The following is a 15358-nucleotide window of genomic DNA, read 5'->3' as shown; positions in this document are numbered from 1 at the left end:
GCCAGGGGCAGCCAGCCTCCTTCTGAGCTGTGCAAGTCCCACTTTCCTCCCAGCCCACCCACAAGAACCCCACGAGGGAGCAGTGACTCCCCGTCCCCGCAGGCTGGAGACGAGACGGCCTCCCCGGGGACCGCAGACCTGCGGCAGGGATCCTGCGCCGATACGATGGGCACAGCATCGGCAATCCGGGAGCTTCCTTCCCGACATGCCCCGCAAGAGCTACGGCTTGGGAGAACCCGGATCTGCAAGCCAATCGAAGGGGCCCAAAGCAAACCCTCCGGCCATGCTTCCAGGGTGTGACGTAGTGGGGGTACTTGCTGGGCTGTGGTGACCCCTGCTGTCTGGAGCAAGACCCAGCAGGGAAAACCTCACTAGGCCAAGGTAATGCCAAACTTGTTGAACCAGACACCCCCATGGAGAGGAACAAAGGAAGGTGGATGCTGCCCTGGCTGGGGGGCAGGGCTGGAAGAGAGTTTAGTTTCGGTCTGGAGCATGGAGGAGACAGCCTAGGAGAAGGGGCTGGAGTTTAGGGGCCCAGTCTCCCCCATCTCAAGGGGGCCTGAGGCATCCTAGCCCAGCTCTGTGACCAGATTCCATCTGTGCTGTGCTGTATCCTGGAGAGGCAATAAACTTCCTCTATTCCACCGGCTGGTGCAGTCTGTTTGTGCCTTTTCGGGGTGCAGGAGACGGGGGACCCCCAACGCGCCGTCACACAGGGGCCCGAAGGAAGATTCGGGATCCAGCTCGATTAAAATGAAAGCAGCCTCCGCCTCGGGTTTGTGAGGTGCAGAAGGGACTTGACCAGGGTTCCCGCTAAGCTGAGCGCATGGGCAGGAGAGATTCAACTGCTGCCCAGTTGAGTAGCAGAGCACACACAACCAGAAGCAGTCAGCAGCATGTGTTTCTACTGGTGGTGCACATCCCCACATGCCTAGGTGCACAGAACAAAATTTATTCCGCACATGAATGGAAACATTAGCGGGAACATTGGACTTAACTAACCCAACGGAGCTGAAACTCGCCCAGCCCAATGGTGCTGTGGTTTTCTGGTTGTTATTGTAGCTGCAAATGTTTGACCCGTCGCTTTTCAAAAGGCACAACCCTTCCTGGGAGACAAGTGTCAGTGTGCGCACAAGTGTCCTGAGAAGAGCTGTGCGCTGTGCGTGTGCGCTCATCGGTCAGGGAGCACAGCTGGACGCACCACAGCTACAGCCCCCCGGCTCAGGGCTCAGAATCACAGACGGACAGGCCTGGAGGGACCCTGCTGGGTCATCTGATCCGGTCCCCTCCCCGCCCCCGACTGGGGCGTGTCCCACATGCGCTTAAAAATCTCCAGCGATGGAGCTTTCGCAACCCTCTCCCAGCAGCTGGTTTCACGGCTTCACCTCTGGCAGGACACTGTTCAGTGCAAGGCGGGCGACGCCGTCTGGGGGCCAACACACAGAGGTTCTGCATTCGGCAGCTGTCCCCCCGCAACGGCCCTTCTCCCCGGCAGCCCGGCAGCGCACCGGCCAAATCCACCCAGGCGCTGCCAGGAGGGCGGAGGCCAGACCCCGCGGCCGCACCTGCGCTCGGGTTGGCAGCGGCGTGGCCCTGGAGGACTCTTGCTTGGTCGCCCGGCTGCAGCGCAAGGTGCTGAGCTGCAACCCAGGAATTCCACGGCCAGATCCCCACCACCGGCGCCCTAAGAGCTCTGCAAAGGGGAGCGCCCAAGAGACCCCTGTGACGTAGTGGGGGTACTTGCTGGGCTGGGGTGACCCCTGCTGTCTGGAGCAAGACCCAGCAGGGAAAACCTCACTATGCAAAGGTAGTGCCAAACTTGTTGAACCAGTGGCCAGACACCCCCCATGGAGAGGAACAAAGGAAGGTGGATGCTGCCCTGGCTGGGGGGCAGGGCTGGAAGTTAGTGAGTTGGTTGTTGGCTGTCGGAGGGCATGGAGGAGAGCCTAGGGGAAGGGGCTGGAGTTTAGGGGCCCAGTCTCCCCCATCTCAAGGGGGCCTGAGGCATCCTAGCCCAGTCCCTGTAACCAGATTACATCTGTGCTGCGCTGTGCTGGAGGAGCAATAAACCACCCTCAATTCCACTGGCTGGTGCAGTCTGTTTGTGCCATTTCGGGGTGCAGGAGACGGGGAACCCCCAACGCGCCGTCACAACCCCCAAGCCCTGTGCTGCTCAACAGGCCCTGGCCCCCGGGTCACAGGAGGAGGAGGTGTCCCAGGGCTTTGCCCTCTCCACGGGATCTTTTCTCAGGGTGTCCCGAGGCCTGCACGGGAGCCCCGAGACCTTGATCCTAGCTCGGTCGCAGCATTCGTTCTGCTGCTCTTTCCTCCGGCAGCCTGCGCGGACGTCAGGGGCGCGCTCTGGCCGCAATTGATACATTAGGAGCATTAGCAGGGGTGTGGTGAGCAAGACCTGACAAGTCATTCTTCCGCTCTGCTCTGCGCTGGTTAGGACTCAGTTGGAGTCTTGTGTCCAGTTCTGGGCACCGCATTTCGGGCAAGATTTGGAGACGGTCCAGAGAAGAGCAACAAAACCCATTCAAGGTCTAGAAAACACGAGCTAGGAGAGAAGACGGAAAGAACTGGACTTGTTTAGTTTGGAAAAGAGACGACTGAGCAGGGCCTGAGAGCGGTTTTCGGGTGTCACAGGAAGAGGGAGGAAAACTGTTCCCTTTGCCCTCTGGGACAGGACAAGGAGCAATGGGCCTAAACTTCAGCAGGGGAGGTTGAGGTTGGACATTAGGAAAAACTTCCTGCCTGCCTGGTTGGTGAAACGCTGGAATCAATTGCCTAGGGGGGTTGTGGAGTCTCTATCACTAGAGATATGTCAGAGCCGGTTGGACAGACGCCTGCCAGGGATGGGCTAGGAGGCAGGGGACTGGACTGGAGGGTCTCGCGAGGCCCCTTCCAGTCCTGGGGTTCTAGGACACTTCGCTCTCACCCACCTGCTCTGCAAAGGGCAAATCTAATTCCTCCCATTTGCACTGACGCAAAGGCCAGGAAGCAGCAATCTAACCCTCCGGTCTGGCCTGTGCAACGCTGGCCAATTTCCACCAGCAATTCCTGCCTCAGATCCGACAGCTTGTGGCTGCGTGAGCACGTCTCCCCCCAGCCCCCGGCCTGCCCAGCGAGCTGTTCCGCTCCTGAATTCCCTGGCTGCTAAAAGCTGGGACGTAGTCCCAGGGGAATGCTGCTGTCTCCAACGTCCGGCCAACGGCTCGGTCTTGTGCCTTCGCGGGGTGGAGTAAGAGCCCTAGAGGGTGGGCGGGTTCCACAGGGAACCGGAGGAGCAGCAGCGTTTCGGCAGGGTGAGGGGAGCGTGGGCCAACAGGGGCCCAGCCTATCCCTGCCGGTTCACTCACAATGTCGCGTCTCCAAGCCAACAGCACCTTGGGCAGGGCTTATGGGAAAGCAGCGAGGGGCTGCCGCGCTGGGCGGGCCAGGGCCGGGGCGTCTCGGAACGTAGGTTCTCCTCCCGGCTGCGCACGGGGCCCCGCGGGGGATGGGCTGAATGCAGAACCCTTCTGCTAACACAGTTCGCAAACGAGGTTTAGAGAACGACAAACGCAGGCTATGGGGGGAGGGCTAATCCCGCTTACCGGCACTGGCGGCTCACCGCTTTCCTTCCCAAACGGCAGACCTGCAAGCGGCCTCGTCTAAGGAGGCCTGTGACGGTGTCACCTCCCGCCCCGTATGAAATTGACCTATGGACACGAATACGCGTAACCTGAAGATGCTTTGGCCCAAATCCCTCATGCGCCCCGTCCGTGTTAACGCCCAGCCTGCTGGCTCGGGAGGTCTGATCACGGTGCCTGTATCGTTCTTGTGGGCAGCATTAGGGACATGGCGAACGGAAGGGATTATGGTTGAAACGTGCCAACCGAAGCCATCCAGGGGGTTTCCCTCCCCGTCGGGGCATCACCGGCAAACAGCCTCTTTTGTCCTGTGAGTCTCAGCAGCGGCTGGCCTGAGGAAGTCACATGACCACCCCGCCTGGTGAGGTCTGACCAGGTAACTGTCCATAGGACTGTCCAAGGTCCTGCCCAAAGGGGAATCTATTAAAGGACAGGCCGCTGCTGTCCCTGGGTCCGTGGAGGGCGCGTCGGCCCCCAGGGAAGGGACCAGAGCCCCCGGTTTCTGTTCTTTGGAATCTCTAACCTACTTTGCTCCACCTGTTTTCACCGGCAGCCGCTTCAGTCCCATCGCTGGGGCTTAACAGGGTCACTGTGATTTACCACCCAGCCCAGGGTAAAGGACTGTTACCTGGGGGCACGTTCCCCTGTTCTGTGCTACGGGGGCTCGCCTGAATGATTCCTTTGGGGTCTGATCCCAGTGGGGATGCGGTTTCCCCGGCAGTGGGGTGTCACATTACTGAATTGGAGGGAAGCAGCCAGATCGCTGCTGCACCCCTAGGTGGGGGTGTTGGCCCCAGAAACTGGTATGAAAGGGAGCCATGTGGGGTATTGAATGGGAGCTTATTGTTTGTTGATCTTATGTACGCTATTTATGTGAGTATATAATGTCTGTGTGTGTAGGTAGGAATCTGTAATCTGTGTGGAAGCTGAATATTTCTGTGAATGTGGTTAAGCATGGCTATGGACAGGCTGAGTAGCGAAGCCCTGTGGAACAATGGCTCTCAATAGGCTATGGACACACCCAAAGAATGGGATTTGTCACCTGAGGGCAGCCAGCAGGGAACATAGAGATTGGCCTCTGACCAGGTGACTTGCTGCATACAAGAAGAGGCCAGGAAGGAGTATAAAGAGGCCATGTGGTCGATGCCATTTTGTTCTCAGCTCAGCACTTCATCCCAGAGGCAGCATTGCAGGGATCGAAGAGCCCGGAAGACCTGTGAACCCATCCTGATCGTAGGATGTGCAATAAGAACTTTTAAACCAGCAGCTGTAACATCTCTGCTAGAGCCTGCATCGAGGACTGGGAGATTCGGTGCATGTAACGTACTGTACTTTAATAACCTCACTCTCAGGCTTTTCTTTCCTGTAATAATAAACCTTTAGATATAGATTCTAAAGGATTGGCCCAGCGTGATTTGTGGGTAAGGTCCGGAGGGTAAATTGACCAGGGATCTGTGGCTGGTTTCTTGGAACCGGACAGAACTTGTTCGGGGTAGGTGGGATTGGGTGCTAGGACCCCCCACCTGTGTATGAGGCCCGGGGCCATCTGGGGCACGGATATTGCTGGGATGTCGGAGGGGTTTTGCTCGGGAGGCTTCAGGCAGGCAGCTGAAGCGCCCTGTGGGACTGGTGTGTGGCCTGTTCGGAGAGGTCACCAGTCTGGGGCTGTAAGAAGCCCCGGATTTGAGCAATTCGCCCTGAGCGGACGCCCTCAGCTGTGCCCAGACACGGCCCGGTCCATCACACGGGGCCCCCAACTGCACTCTCCTCGGATCTGAACAGGGTCAGCGTCTGTGCTGCTTGTCGGGGTGGCTCCACCCGGCAGGCGGTGCAGGGTGCGGCCCCCCAGCTTACGCCGGCGTCTGCCGAAGAGCGAGCGGGGGCCAGTCGGCGGCAAGGGAAGCACGCGCCTCTGCGCTTTGCTGGAGCGGGGCCGGAGTTCTGAGCCCTGACGTGCAGCACTAACCCCAGTCCCCGGAGCGTGTGCTCGCCGCACGGCGGGGTAATGAACCGTGCGGTGAAGCAAAGGGGAGAAAGGCTCAGATGCTAGCTAAGGCACAACGAGGTTTTTCTTCCCAGGGCAGATGCTGCGGAGGAGAAAGCTCTTGCCCCCCGAGCCCAGACCACGCGGAGGATGGAGAGAAAGCCAGTGCCGGTGAGAGGGGAAGAGGAGAACAAGAATGAATTGGGAGAGAAATGTGGCCAAGGCACGTAGGTGACATACAGGACGTGGAGAGCTCAGAGCCCTGGATGGGTTTCTCTGCACAGCCATACAGGGCAGCGCGACTGTCCCAGGTTACAACTAAAGCACAGGACTAAGGGACTTGACTAAGGTCACCTGGGAAGCCTGTGGCAGAACAGGATTTAAATCCAGATCTCCCGAGCGATAGGGAAATTGTGACAAACGAGGGAGCTGGCTGAGAACAGGGTGTCTGTGCCTGACGCACGCAGACCCCCTCCTCCCAGGCCTGGGACTCACCGTTTTCCATTGCACCTCACTGCTGAGCTCACCAGCGGTTCGCCCTTAACTTCAGGGACGACGCTCACCAGAGACGAGTGGGAGGGGTTCGGACTGGCCCGCACCGGCCCAGCTGCTCTGTTCCGTGCTCGCCAAGCGAGGAGCGCTCCCAAGGGGTCGGAGCAGCTGACCCCCAAGGTGCCTGAATGGCAGCACAGAGACCTACGCGGGCTCCCCGGTGGGGCTGCTGGGAGCCTGCATAGCCCAGTCCCGGCTTGGGGAACCAGCTCCCATGGGGACAAAGGACCATCACAAGCCTCCCGTTCTGCGCCGCAGGCAGGTGGCTTTTCTCCAGCCCCACGGCCAAGTGCACGGCTGGCCGGGAGCAGGGTAAGAATCTCAGCAGAGCCCAGTGACAGAGCATCCAGCTCTCCTAAGCCCCGTCCCACCCCTCTGCCTCGCACTGCTACTGCTGGGGGTGGCTTTCCTGCAAGCGACCCTGCGCGGCCCAAGGCAGCTCGGCTGCACGCCCCAGTGGAGGTGGCCTCGGGCCGGGAGCCAAGAGGCTGGAGTTCTGGGGACGGAAGTGCTGTGTTTCCACCACCGCCCGTGCCTCGGTTTCCCCAGCCGTACGATCGGCTCACAATGACCTGCCTTGATAAGCACTTCCAAGCGATACGGGGGCACGGCCCTGCTAGCAGAGCCGATGAGCTGGCCTGGCAATGGGAAGTCCAGGAGGGCTCCGTGCCACTTGTTCAAAGCAAGAGGCGGGAAATAACCGACGTCCGGTTCTGCGGCTCTCGACGCCCCTTCTCGGCGATCAGCACGGGCCCGGCGGGTTCGCTGGGTGGCCCACGAGACATGTTGGTTACCGTCGCCCACGCCCAGGGATGCCAGATTCGGCTGGTTTCTGACCGTCCTACCGGTACTGCTAACGCGACACAGCCAGGGCCGGGGAGGGAGGCGTGTGTGGATTGCACACAACATCGAGAGAGCCAGGTGCTCCCTCCACAGCCAATCCCAGTGCTACCACGATGCAATCTCCCCCTCCCCCCCGCACATTCGGCAACACCCATCCCGGGAGCCGGCTCGGACACAACAATCTGGCAGCCCCCTGAGGTGAAGGAGGGTCCCTCAGAAGCCTTGGTTGCCCCTCTCTGGTTTTCGTTCTGACCCACGGCCAGGTCATAAGAGCAGAGTAACGGCCAGGCTGGGTCAGACCGTGTCCAGCCGGCCCAGGGTCCTGTCTGCCGACTGTGGCCAACGCCAGGTGCCCAGAGGGAGTGAACCGAACAGGGAACCATCACATGGTCCCTCCCCTGTCCCCCACCTCCAGACAAACCGAGGCCAGGGACACTGTCCCTACCCATCCTGGCTAATAGCCAGGGCTCCACAAACAGTGTAATCTGCCCGTGGCGAGTAGATTACACCCGGAAGAGCTGGTGCGGCGCGATCTGCGCATGCGCAGAGCACAGAACCACGCAGCTGGCAAGCCCTGCTAAGAGCCATAGACAGACCTAACCTCCATTAATCTATCCAGCTTTTTTTTGAGCCCTATTCAAGTCCGGGTCTTCACCACATCCTCTGGCAAGGAGTTCCACAGGTTGACTGTGCGCTGCGTGAAGAAACACTTCCTTTGGTTAGTTTTAAACCTGCTGCCTATTCATTCCATTGGGTGACCCCTAGTTCTTATATTGAGGGAACAAGTAAATAACTTTTCCTTAGTCACTTTTTCCACACGTTTTATAGCCTGCTATCCTAGCCCCACTTAGTTTCCTCTTTCTTAAGATGAAAAAAGTCCCCGTCTTTTTAATCTCTCCTCATATGGGACCCGTTCCAAATTCCTCCTCATTTGTGTTGCCCTTTATCAGTATTCATTGTCAACATCAGCAAAACTTGATGTTCCTCTTTCTGCGCTCACGCCCCGCAGAGTTTGCAGCTGTACAAACTGCCTTTAGATGTAGAAACCCCTCTGCCTGTCAAAACCCAGGCGATTTACCAATTAACTGTGCAGACACTCGGTCCCCCGGCCTGCCTGTGCCAGCTTCAAAACCTCCCCTTCTCCTGCCCCAGCCATCAAAGCCCGGCTGGGGCCAGCCGCTCGCGCTCTGCAGCCCACGCAAGCCCTCGGCTGCTTGTTAACGATCCCCTCTCCCCCCAGCTCATCTCCGATTCCCTCAGACGCCGGCGGCGGCACAGCAGGCGCCCACGCCTGGGCTGCGGGGGTACGACGGAGCGCCCAGCAGCACCACGGTTCAGCGCAGCGGGAGCAGCCGTCCCCCGACGGGCTTTAGGGTTTGCTCCCAGGCGTTTCCTGTGGCCGCGTCCTCTGAGGGGCCGGGACCGAGCTGAGGCTACGCGACAGGGCCCTGCGCGTGAAGGGAGGCGCTCCGCCTTGTCCGCTCCTGGGCGGCGGCCTACGGAGCAGTGCGGAGCCAGGCCGTCGTGCTGCTCCCCCCCCAGCGGGCTCCCACAAGGCCTGAGGGGCGAGAGGGGCCCGGCTGACCCACGGCGAGTCTGCGTCGGCACGGCGATCTGCCAGAAAGGCCCACGCGGCGTCTGGGCCGTCCCCGGGCCAGCGGCTCACGGAGCCAAGGCGGCCAGACATGGGTCTCCCTGCAGTCCTCTCGAGCCCGAACCGCCGGGCAGGTTGGCTTTTGGGGGGGGGAGTCAAGCAGGGCCAGGCCTGCAACCGGGCCTGGCCCCGGCCCGGGCTCCGTGGGAGCATGGGCTGGGTGGCCAAAAGGGGCCTGTGGAGCCTGGAGCGCACAGCCTCCCACAGGGGGACAGGTAAGGGCCCCCCCATGAACAAACAGACCCCCCCAGCCAAGCAGACCGCATGGGCTACTCTCCCCAGCAACCCACGTGGAAGGCCTGGGGCCAAAGAGCTCACCTGGCAGCTGCCCCCAGCACGAGTGGGCAGAGCCGAGCCGGTGAGAGACCAGCCCAGGCCTGGCAGGACGGAGGGACAGGCACGGCCGGGTGGGGATGAGGGTTTCCTTTTGCATGCACCCTCCGGCATCCCTCCATGCCCGTGCAACCGACGCCAGCCACAACTGCTCAGCGGCTTCTCCCACACCGTGCCAGGGCAGCACGCTGACAGCAGGGAAGCCACAAGTCCCTGGGATGCAGGAACAGCTCCCTTTGAAGGGCACAGTCTGAGGATCCTTTCGGGTTAGTCCTAAGCCCGGCCTGACTGAGTGAGACAACGGTCCCTCCAGCCCCGTGTCCTGTCTGCCCACAGAGGCCAACGCCAGGGGCCCCAGCGGGAGTGAACCGAACAGGGCAACCGTCGACTGATCCATCCCCTCTTGTCCTGTCCCAGATTCTAGAAGCTGTAGGTTTAAGGACAGCCAGCACATGAGGTTACATCCCTGACAATCTTAGCGAGTAGCCATCGACGGACCTACCCTCCATAAACTTCTCTAATTCTTTTTTGAACCCTGTTATACTTTTGATCTGCCCAACATCCTCCGGCAAGGAGTTCCACAGGTTGGCTGTGCGTGGTGTGCAGAAATACTTCCTTCTGTTTGTTTGAAACCTGTCGCTTATTAATTTCATTGGGTGACCCTTAGCTCTTGTGTTACGGGAAGGGGTAAATAAGACTTCCTTATTCACTGTCACCACATCAGTCATGATTTTATAGACCTCGATAACCCCCTGAGCCATCTCTTTTCTAAGAGGAACAGCCTTTGTAATATTTTCTCATGTGGAAGCTGTTCCATGCCCCTAGTGACTTTTGTTGCCTTTCTTGGTACATCCTCCAATTCGAATATATCTTCTTGGGGATTGGGAGAACCGGAATTGCAGGCAGTGTTCAAGGCATGGGAGTGCTGTGGACTTGTACAGACACTATATATTTTCTGCCTTATCTACCCCTTTCCTAATGATGTCTAACCTCTGACAGCTGCTGCACACTGAGTGGATGTTTTCAGAGAACTGTCCACAATGACGCCAAGATCTCTTTCCTGCGTGACAACAGCTAATTTAGACCCCATCATTTTGTACGGCTAGTGTGCATTACTTTACATTGATCAGCATCACATTTCTTCTGCTCTTTTGTTTCTCAGTCCGTCGGTTCTGTGAGTTCTCTTGGTAACCCTTGGCAGTCAGCTTTGGATTTAAACGTCTGGAGCAGTTTTGATACGTCTGCAAATTCGGCCACCTGGCTGTTCACCACTTTTTCCAGATCAGTTACGGATATGGGGAATAGGATTGGTCCCCGCATGGCCCTCCTGGGGACGCCACTAGTCACCTCCTTCCAAAAACCGACCATTTATTCCTACCCTTTGTTTCCTGTCTTTTAACCAGTTACTGACCCATGAATGGATCTTCCCTCTTCTCCCCAGCTTCCTTTGCTTAAGAGCTTGTGGTGAGGGACCTAGTCAAAGGCTTCCTGGAAACCCACGTCCTTTGGATCTCCCGTGTCCACATGGACTCACTGACAACTTCCAAGAATTCTACTGCAAGCTCTGGTTTCACAACCGCCGCAATCTACTAGCTGGGCAGATGACACCCTTCCCCGGCTGGCCGAGCAAGCCTATTCCTACCCCAGGCATGTGCAGGCTGATGCCCCCTTACTCGAGGAAGTCATCCTCTTGCCCCAGCCCCTCCTCTCGAGCCTAGGAGACAGCCCCGGCCAGACGTATATGGGTGTGTCTACGCTGCGTTCCTCTTTCGAGAGAGGAATGCAAATGCAGCCGTGTGAAATTGCAAATGAAGCACGGCTTTGAATTTCCCGCCCTTCATTTGCATAACCGCGTCCGGGCACTATTTCGAAATACCCTATTTCGAAAAAAGAAACGCTGTGTAGACGCGGTGATGTGGAAGGAAAACCCTCCTTTCCAAATTACCCTTACTCCTTATAAATTGAGGTTTAAGGGTAATTTCGAAAGAAAGGTTTGCTTTCAAAAGAACCGTGTCTCGACCGTTTCTTTTTTCGAAATAGGGTATTTCGAGATAGTGCCCGGACGCAGTTACGCAAATGAAGCGCGGGAAATTCAAATCTGCACTTCACTTGCAATTTCTCTCGGCTGCATTCGCATTCCTCTCGAAAGGGGAACGCAGCGTAGACACACCCATAGAGTCCACGCCCCAGTGCGGAAGGCAGGCAGGTGCCTTTTCCTCTGCCACCGCTCCCAGACGTGCCTCTGCCGGCCCCCACTTGCCCGGCCCCACCTCCCAATCAGGCACCAGGACAGCAGAGAGGCGTTCAGGGCAGCTGGGAATCACAGGGTCTTGGAGTCGCCAGGCTTGCCCTTGGGGCCCCCAGGGCCGGCCAGGGAGAAGGGGGGCAGTGCGGGGGGGCACTTACCTTCAGACACCGGGGTGACGCTGAGCACTTTAAGGTTCAGGTTGGGAAGCGGGACGGCGCAGACGTCCTTCCCCAGCCTCTGCACGGGGGGCAGAAGAAAGGTGATTTCATATTTGTGCAGGATCTTCAGGAACCCCACCTGGAAGGGGGAGAAAGCAGGAGAGTTGGAGGGACACCCGTGCCATCGCCCAGGGCGCTTCGCAGCACGGCCCACTGCGGGACGGAGGTAACCCGGCACCCGCAAGAGGGGGACTGTAGGCCTATGTATTACAGCAGCCAACTGAGATCAGGGTGTCTAGTGCTGTACAAACACCCAGTGAGCGACAGGGCATTTCATTTGGTGACCCCTAGTTCTTATAGTGTGGAACAATGGGGGAAGCAATGGGATAGCTCAGTGGCTTGAGGATTGCTCTGCTAAACCCAGGGTTGGGAGTTCAATTCCTGAGGGGGCCATTTAGGGATCTGGGGCAAATCTGTCAGGGATGGTACTTGGATGGTATTTGGTCCTGCTGTGAAGGCTGGGGACTGAACTCAATGACCTCTCAAAGTCCCTTCTAGCTCTAGGAGATGGGTGCATATCCCAGCCTTAGAGACTCTGCACCTCTCAACAGGAACATAAGAACAGTCAGTCCAGCTAGCTCAGCGTCCTGTTTACCGACAGTGGCTGATGCCCCAGAGGGAAGAGAACAGGAAACCATCATGTGATCCCTCTCCTGTCACCCATTTCCAGACAAAGAGAGGCTTGGATGCCATTCCCACCCAGCCTGGCAATAGCCACTGATAGACCTAACCTCTAGGAATCTATCTAGCTCCTTTTTTAACCCTGGTCTTCACCACATCCTCTAGCAAGGAGTTCCACAGGTTGTGCGCTGGCTGAAGAAAAACTTCCTTTGGTTTGTTTTAAGCCTGCTGCCTATTCATTTTATTTGGTGAGCCTGCGTTCTTATATTGTGGGACTAAGTAAATAACTTTTCCTTATTCACTTGGAGAAAGGAATACAGTGGAGAAAGGAAGGATTATTACTGCTATCGCACCAAAAGGAAACTGAGGTACAGAGTCCCACAGCAGAAATAGAAGTCAGATCTCCAGCCACCCAGTCCAGTGCCTTAACCATGAGACCACCCAAAACAGACAGAACAGGGGACCAGGAGTTTTCACCCCCTTTCATCCATCAACTCAGCGTGGCCTTTGTTGCCTTAGTTTCCCCCTCTGTGGGCGCAGGGCTCCGAGAGTGTCCAAAGAGTGGGGCCTTTCCAGTTTCTCTACAGTGGTGCCCAGACCTGGGCACGTTGCTCTAGCTGGGCCTAACCGGTGCCGGCCGAACAGAGCGGTGAAAGCGCTGCCAAGACTTGCACGTGGCGTGCGGGGGAACCTGTGTGGCCCTAACGTGACCGAAGTCTGGCTGGCTGGCTGTCTTGCGCAAAGGACGGGTCTCCAAGTCCTGGGGCCAGCTGGCAAGGCTGGGGGCTGAGGCGTGACAGGGTTCGCACACTTGTGCATCTCCAGCATCGCACGCCCCGCCAAGGGCCCAGCAGTCAAGTGGCACAATTGATTGCTGGTATTAGACCGACCGAGTCGAGTATAAACACGGGCGTAGGACGGACAGTCAGTGGGCGGGACCGGACGAGGTGCCCCGCCCACCTTGCTCACAGCAACTAGAAGCTGAACCTGTTCGCTCCAACAGATGCATTGCGGGCACCTCTATGTGGTGGGGAGAACAAGGCCGCGGCCGCCTCCGGCAACTGGAAGGCGGCTTGCGGGTGACAGAAATAAGGACACGCCTGTCTCCATCCCGAACACCTCGTGCTTTGAACGGGGTGTAGGCGTTCCCATAGTGCCTGTGCTCAAACTACCCCGTTAGCGGACTAGCTCCATGGACGTCCATACGGTTTCTTTTGACTATTGTGGGTACAATAAAGGCAGAGTCCTTGGTGTCTTCTGGCTCCTTTTGTATCTGATCTCTCAAAGACACGACAGTGCGTCTCTATTAACGCAACCCAACTCTGCCTTTGTCTTTTGGCAACAGCGTCGCGCTGCTGACTCAGGCGGAGGTTGGGATCCTCCACAGCTCCCCGCTCCCCCATCAGTGTTTGTGTACTTGGCTTTTTCTTGTGACACCCTACATCCACCTTTGCTGACTTTCATTCTGCTGCTGCAGAGGGTAGCCGAGTTAGTCTGTAATAAACTAGCGAGCCACTCACTATGAGCTTAGGGTTAAACAAAGACTTTGAATAGCTAGTCAACCACAAAAGCAGTTTCTCCTCTCTTGGGGTATGTCTGGACTACATGCCTCTGCTGACACAGGCATGTGAAATAGGCTATCCGACATAGTCAATGAAGCGGGGATTTAAACATCCCCGGCTTCATTAAAATAAAAATGGCCGCCACACTGTGCCGGCTCAGCTGATTGTCGGCACAGCGTGGCAGTCAAGACGCGGATTGGTCGACAGGAAACGCCTTTGTCGACCGCTCCTGTAAACCTTGTTTCATGAGGCACAAGGGAGCGGTCAACAAAGGCTTCCCTGTCGACCGATCCGCGTCTTGACTCGTGCGCTGTGCCAACGATCAGCTGAGCCGGCACAGCGCAGCGGCCATTTTTAATTTAATGAAGCTGGGGATATTTAAATCCCCACTTCATTGACTATGTCGGGTAGTCTGATTTACACGCCTCTGTCGGCAGAGGCATGAAGTCTAGACATACCCTTGGTGTTCACACCTCCACATCAGCTGCTAGAAGTGGGCCTCATCCTCCCTGACTGAATTGACCTCGTTATCTCTAGCCATACTCTTGATTAGAACTCTGTTCGTACGCCTGCATATTTATACCTGCCTCTGGAATTCCCACTGCATGCATCTGACGAAGTGGGTCTTTGCCCACGAAAGCTTATGCTCCAATAAATCTGTTAGTCTATAAGGTGCCACCGGACTCCTCCTCATTCTAATTACAACTCAGTTCACCCTGCCAAACCAACCGCACTTTGGAGAGCGGAGGGGTGATGGAAACTTGGAACTCTACAGAAAAGTCTTTGACCACCATGAAGAAAAAAAGGGGCTTTTCTTGGGATTTTTTTCCCTGTCACCAAAAAGTTTCCCAAGCAGCAGCAGGGGAGGAGGGAGAGGGGGTGGAGTCTCCATCCCTAGGGGTGTTTAAGTCCCGGCTGGACCAAGCCCTGGCTGGGCTGATTGAGTTGGGGTTGGCCCTGCTCTGGGCAGGGAGCTGGACTGGATGACTGCTGAGGTCTCTGGGGCTCTAGGATATTTTATAGCCCTCGACCTCGTCCCCCTAGTCCTCTCCTTTACGAGATGAGCAGCCCCAGAGGAGTGATCTCTTCTCACGCGGAAGCGGTTCCCGGCTCTGGCTGATTGAGTTGTCCTTTTCCAGCTCTCATCTCTCTTCCTGGAAAGGGCTGCTCAGACCTGCTCCCAGTTGCCGAGACGGGCGCACCAGGGACTCAGACGAGGCATTCTGATATTTTCTGCCTTGCTCTCTATTCCTTCCTTAGCGGTTCCCAAGCGCCTGGCCTCTCCTCTGGCGGGCGCTGCACACGGAGGGGATGTTTTCAGGGAAGGAGCTGCAGTCGCGCCGGGATCTCTGTGTGGAGTGGGAGCAGCTAACTGAGAGCCCGTTGTCTGCGTGTGCAGCTGGATTCTGTTGCCAATGTGCGTTTCCTTGCACTTACCAACAGTCACTTTCATCTGCCAGCGTGTTGCCCAAGCACCCAGCTGCAAGGTCCTTCTTGTAGCTTTTCCCAGTCTGCTGTGGACTTAACTATCTCCAGTAACTTTGCGTCAGCTGCAGATTTTGCCACCTCGTTCTTTAGCTTCTCTTCCAGATCCTTTACGGCCGTGGTGTCCAACCAGCTCTGAAACAGCAGCCACTGGACCCCCTGTGTCCGCCTGTCGGCTGGCACGCTCAGAGAATTCTCAGACAGGTCAAACCTCTCTGGTCTG

At 57.3% G+C, this 15358-nt stretch overlaps 1 protein-coding gene across 3 annotated transcripts in view; it reads right to left on the bottom strand.

Moving 5' to 3' along the window:
• ADISSP (adipose secreted signaling protein) overlaps positions 1-15358 on the bottom strand; it is a 102571-nt gene that overhangs the window by 14581 nt on the left and 72632 nt on the right. For all 3 annotated transcript variants that reach the window (XM_075931082.2, XM_089777717.1, XM_075931090.2), the window contains exon 4: positions 11408-11546. In XM_075931082.2, coding sequence (XP_075787197.2) covers positions 11408-11546 — 139 coding nt within the window. The remainder of the gene's footprint in view (positions 1-11407; positions 11547-15358) is intronic.

Source organism: Pelodiscus sinensis, chromosome 4 (genome assembly GCF_052426305.1).
Source record: "Pelodiscus sinensis isolate ZL-2025 chromosome 4, ASM5242630v1, whole genome shotgun sequence".
In the NCBI taxonomy this organism is placed as follows: Eukaryota; Metazoa; Chordata; order Testudines; family Trionychidae; genus Pelodiscus; species Pelodiscus sinensis.
This window is presented reverse-complemented; position numbering and strand designations above follow the sequence as displayed.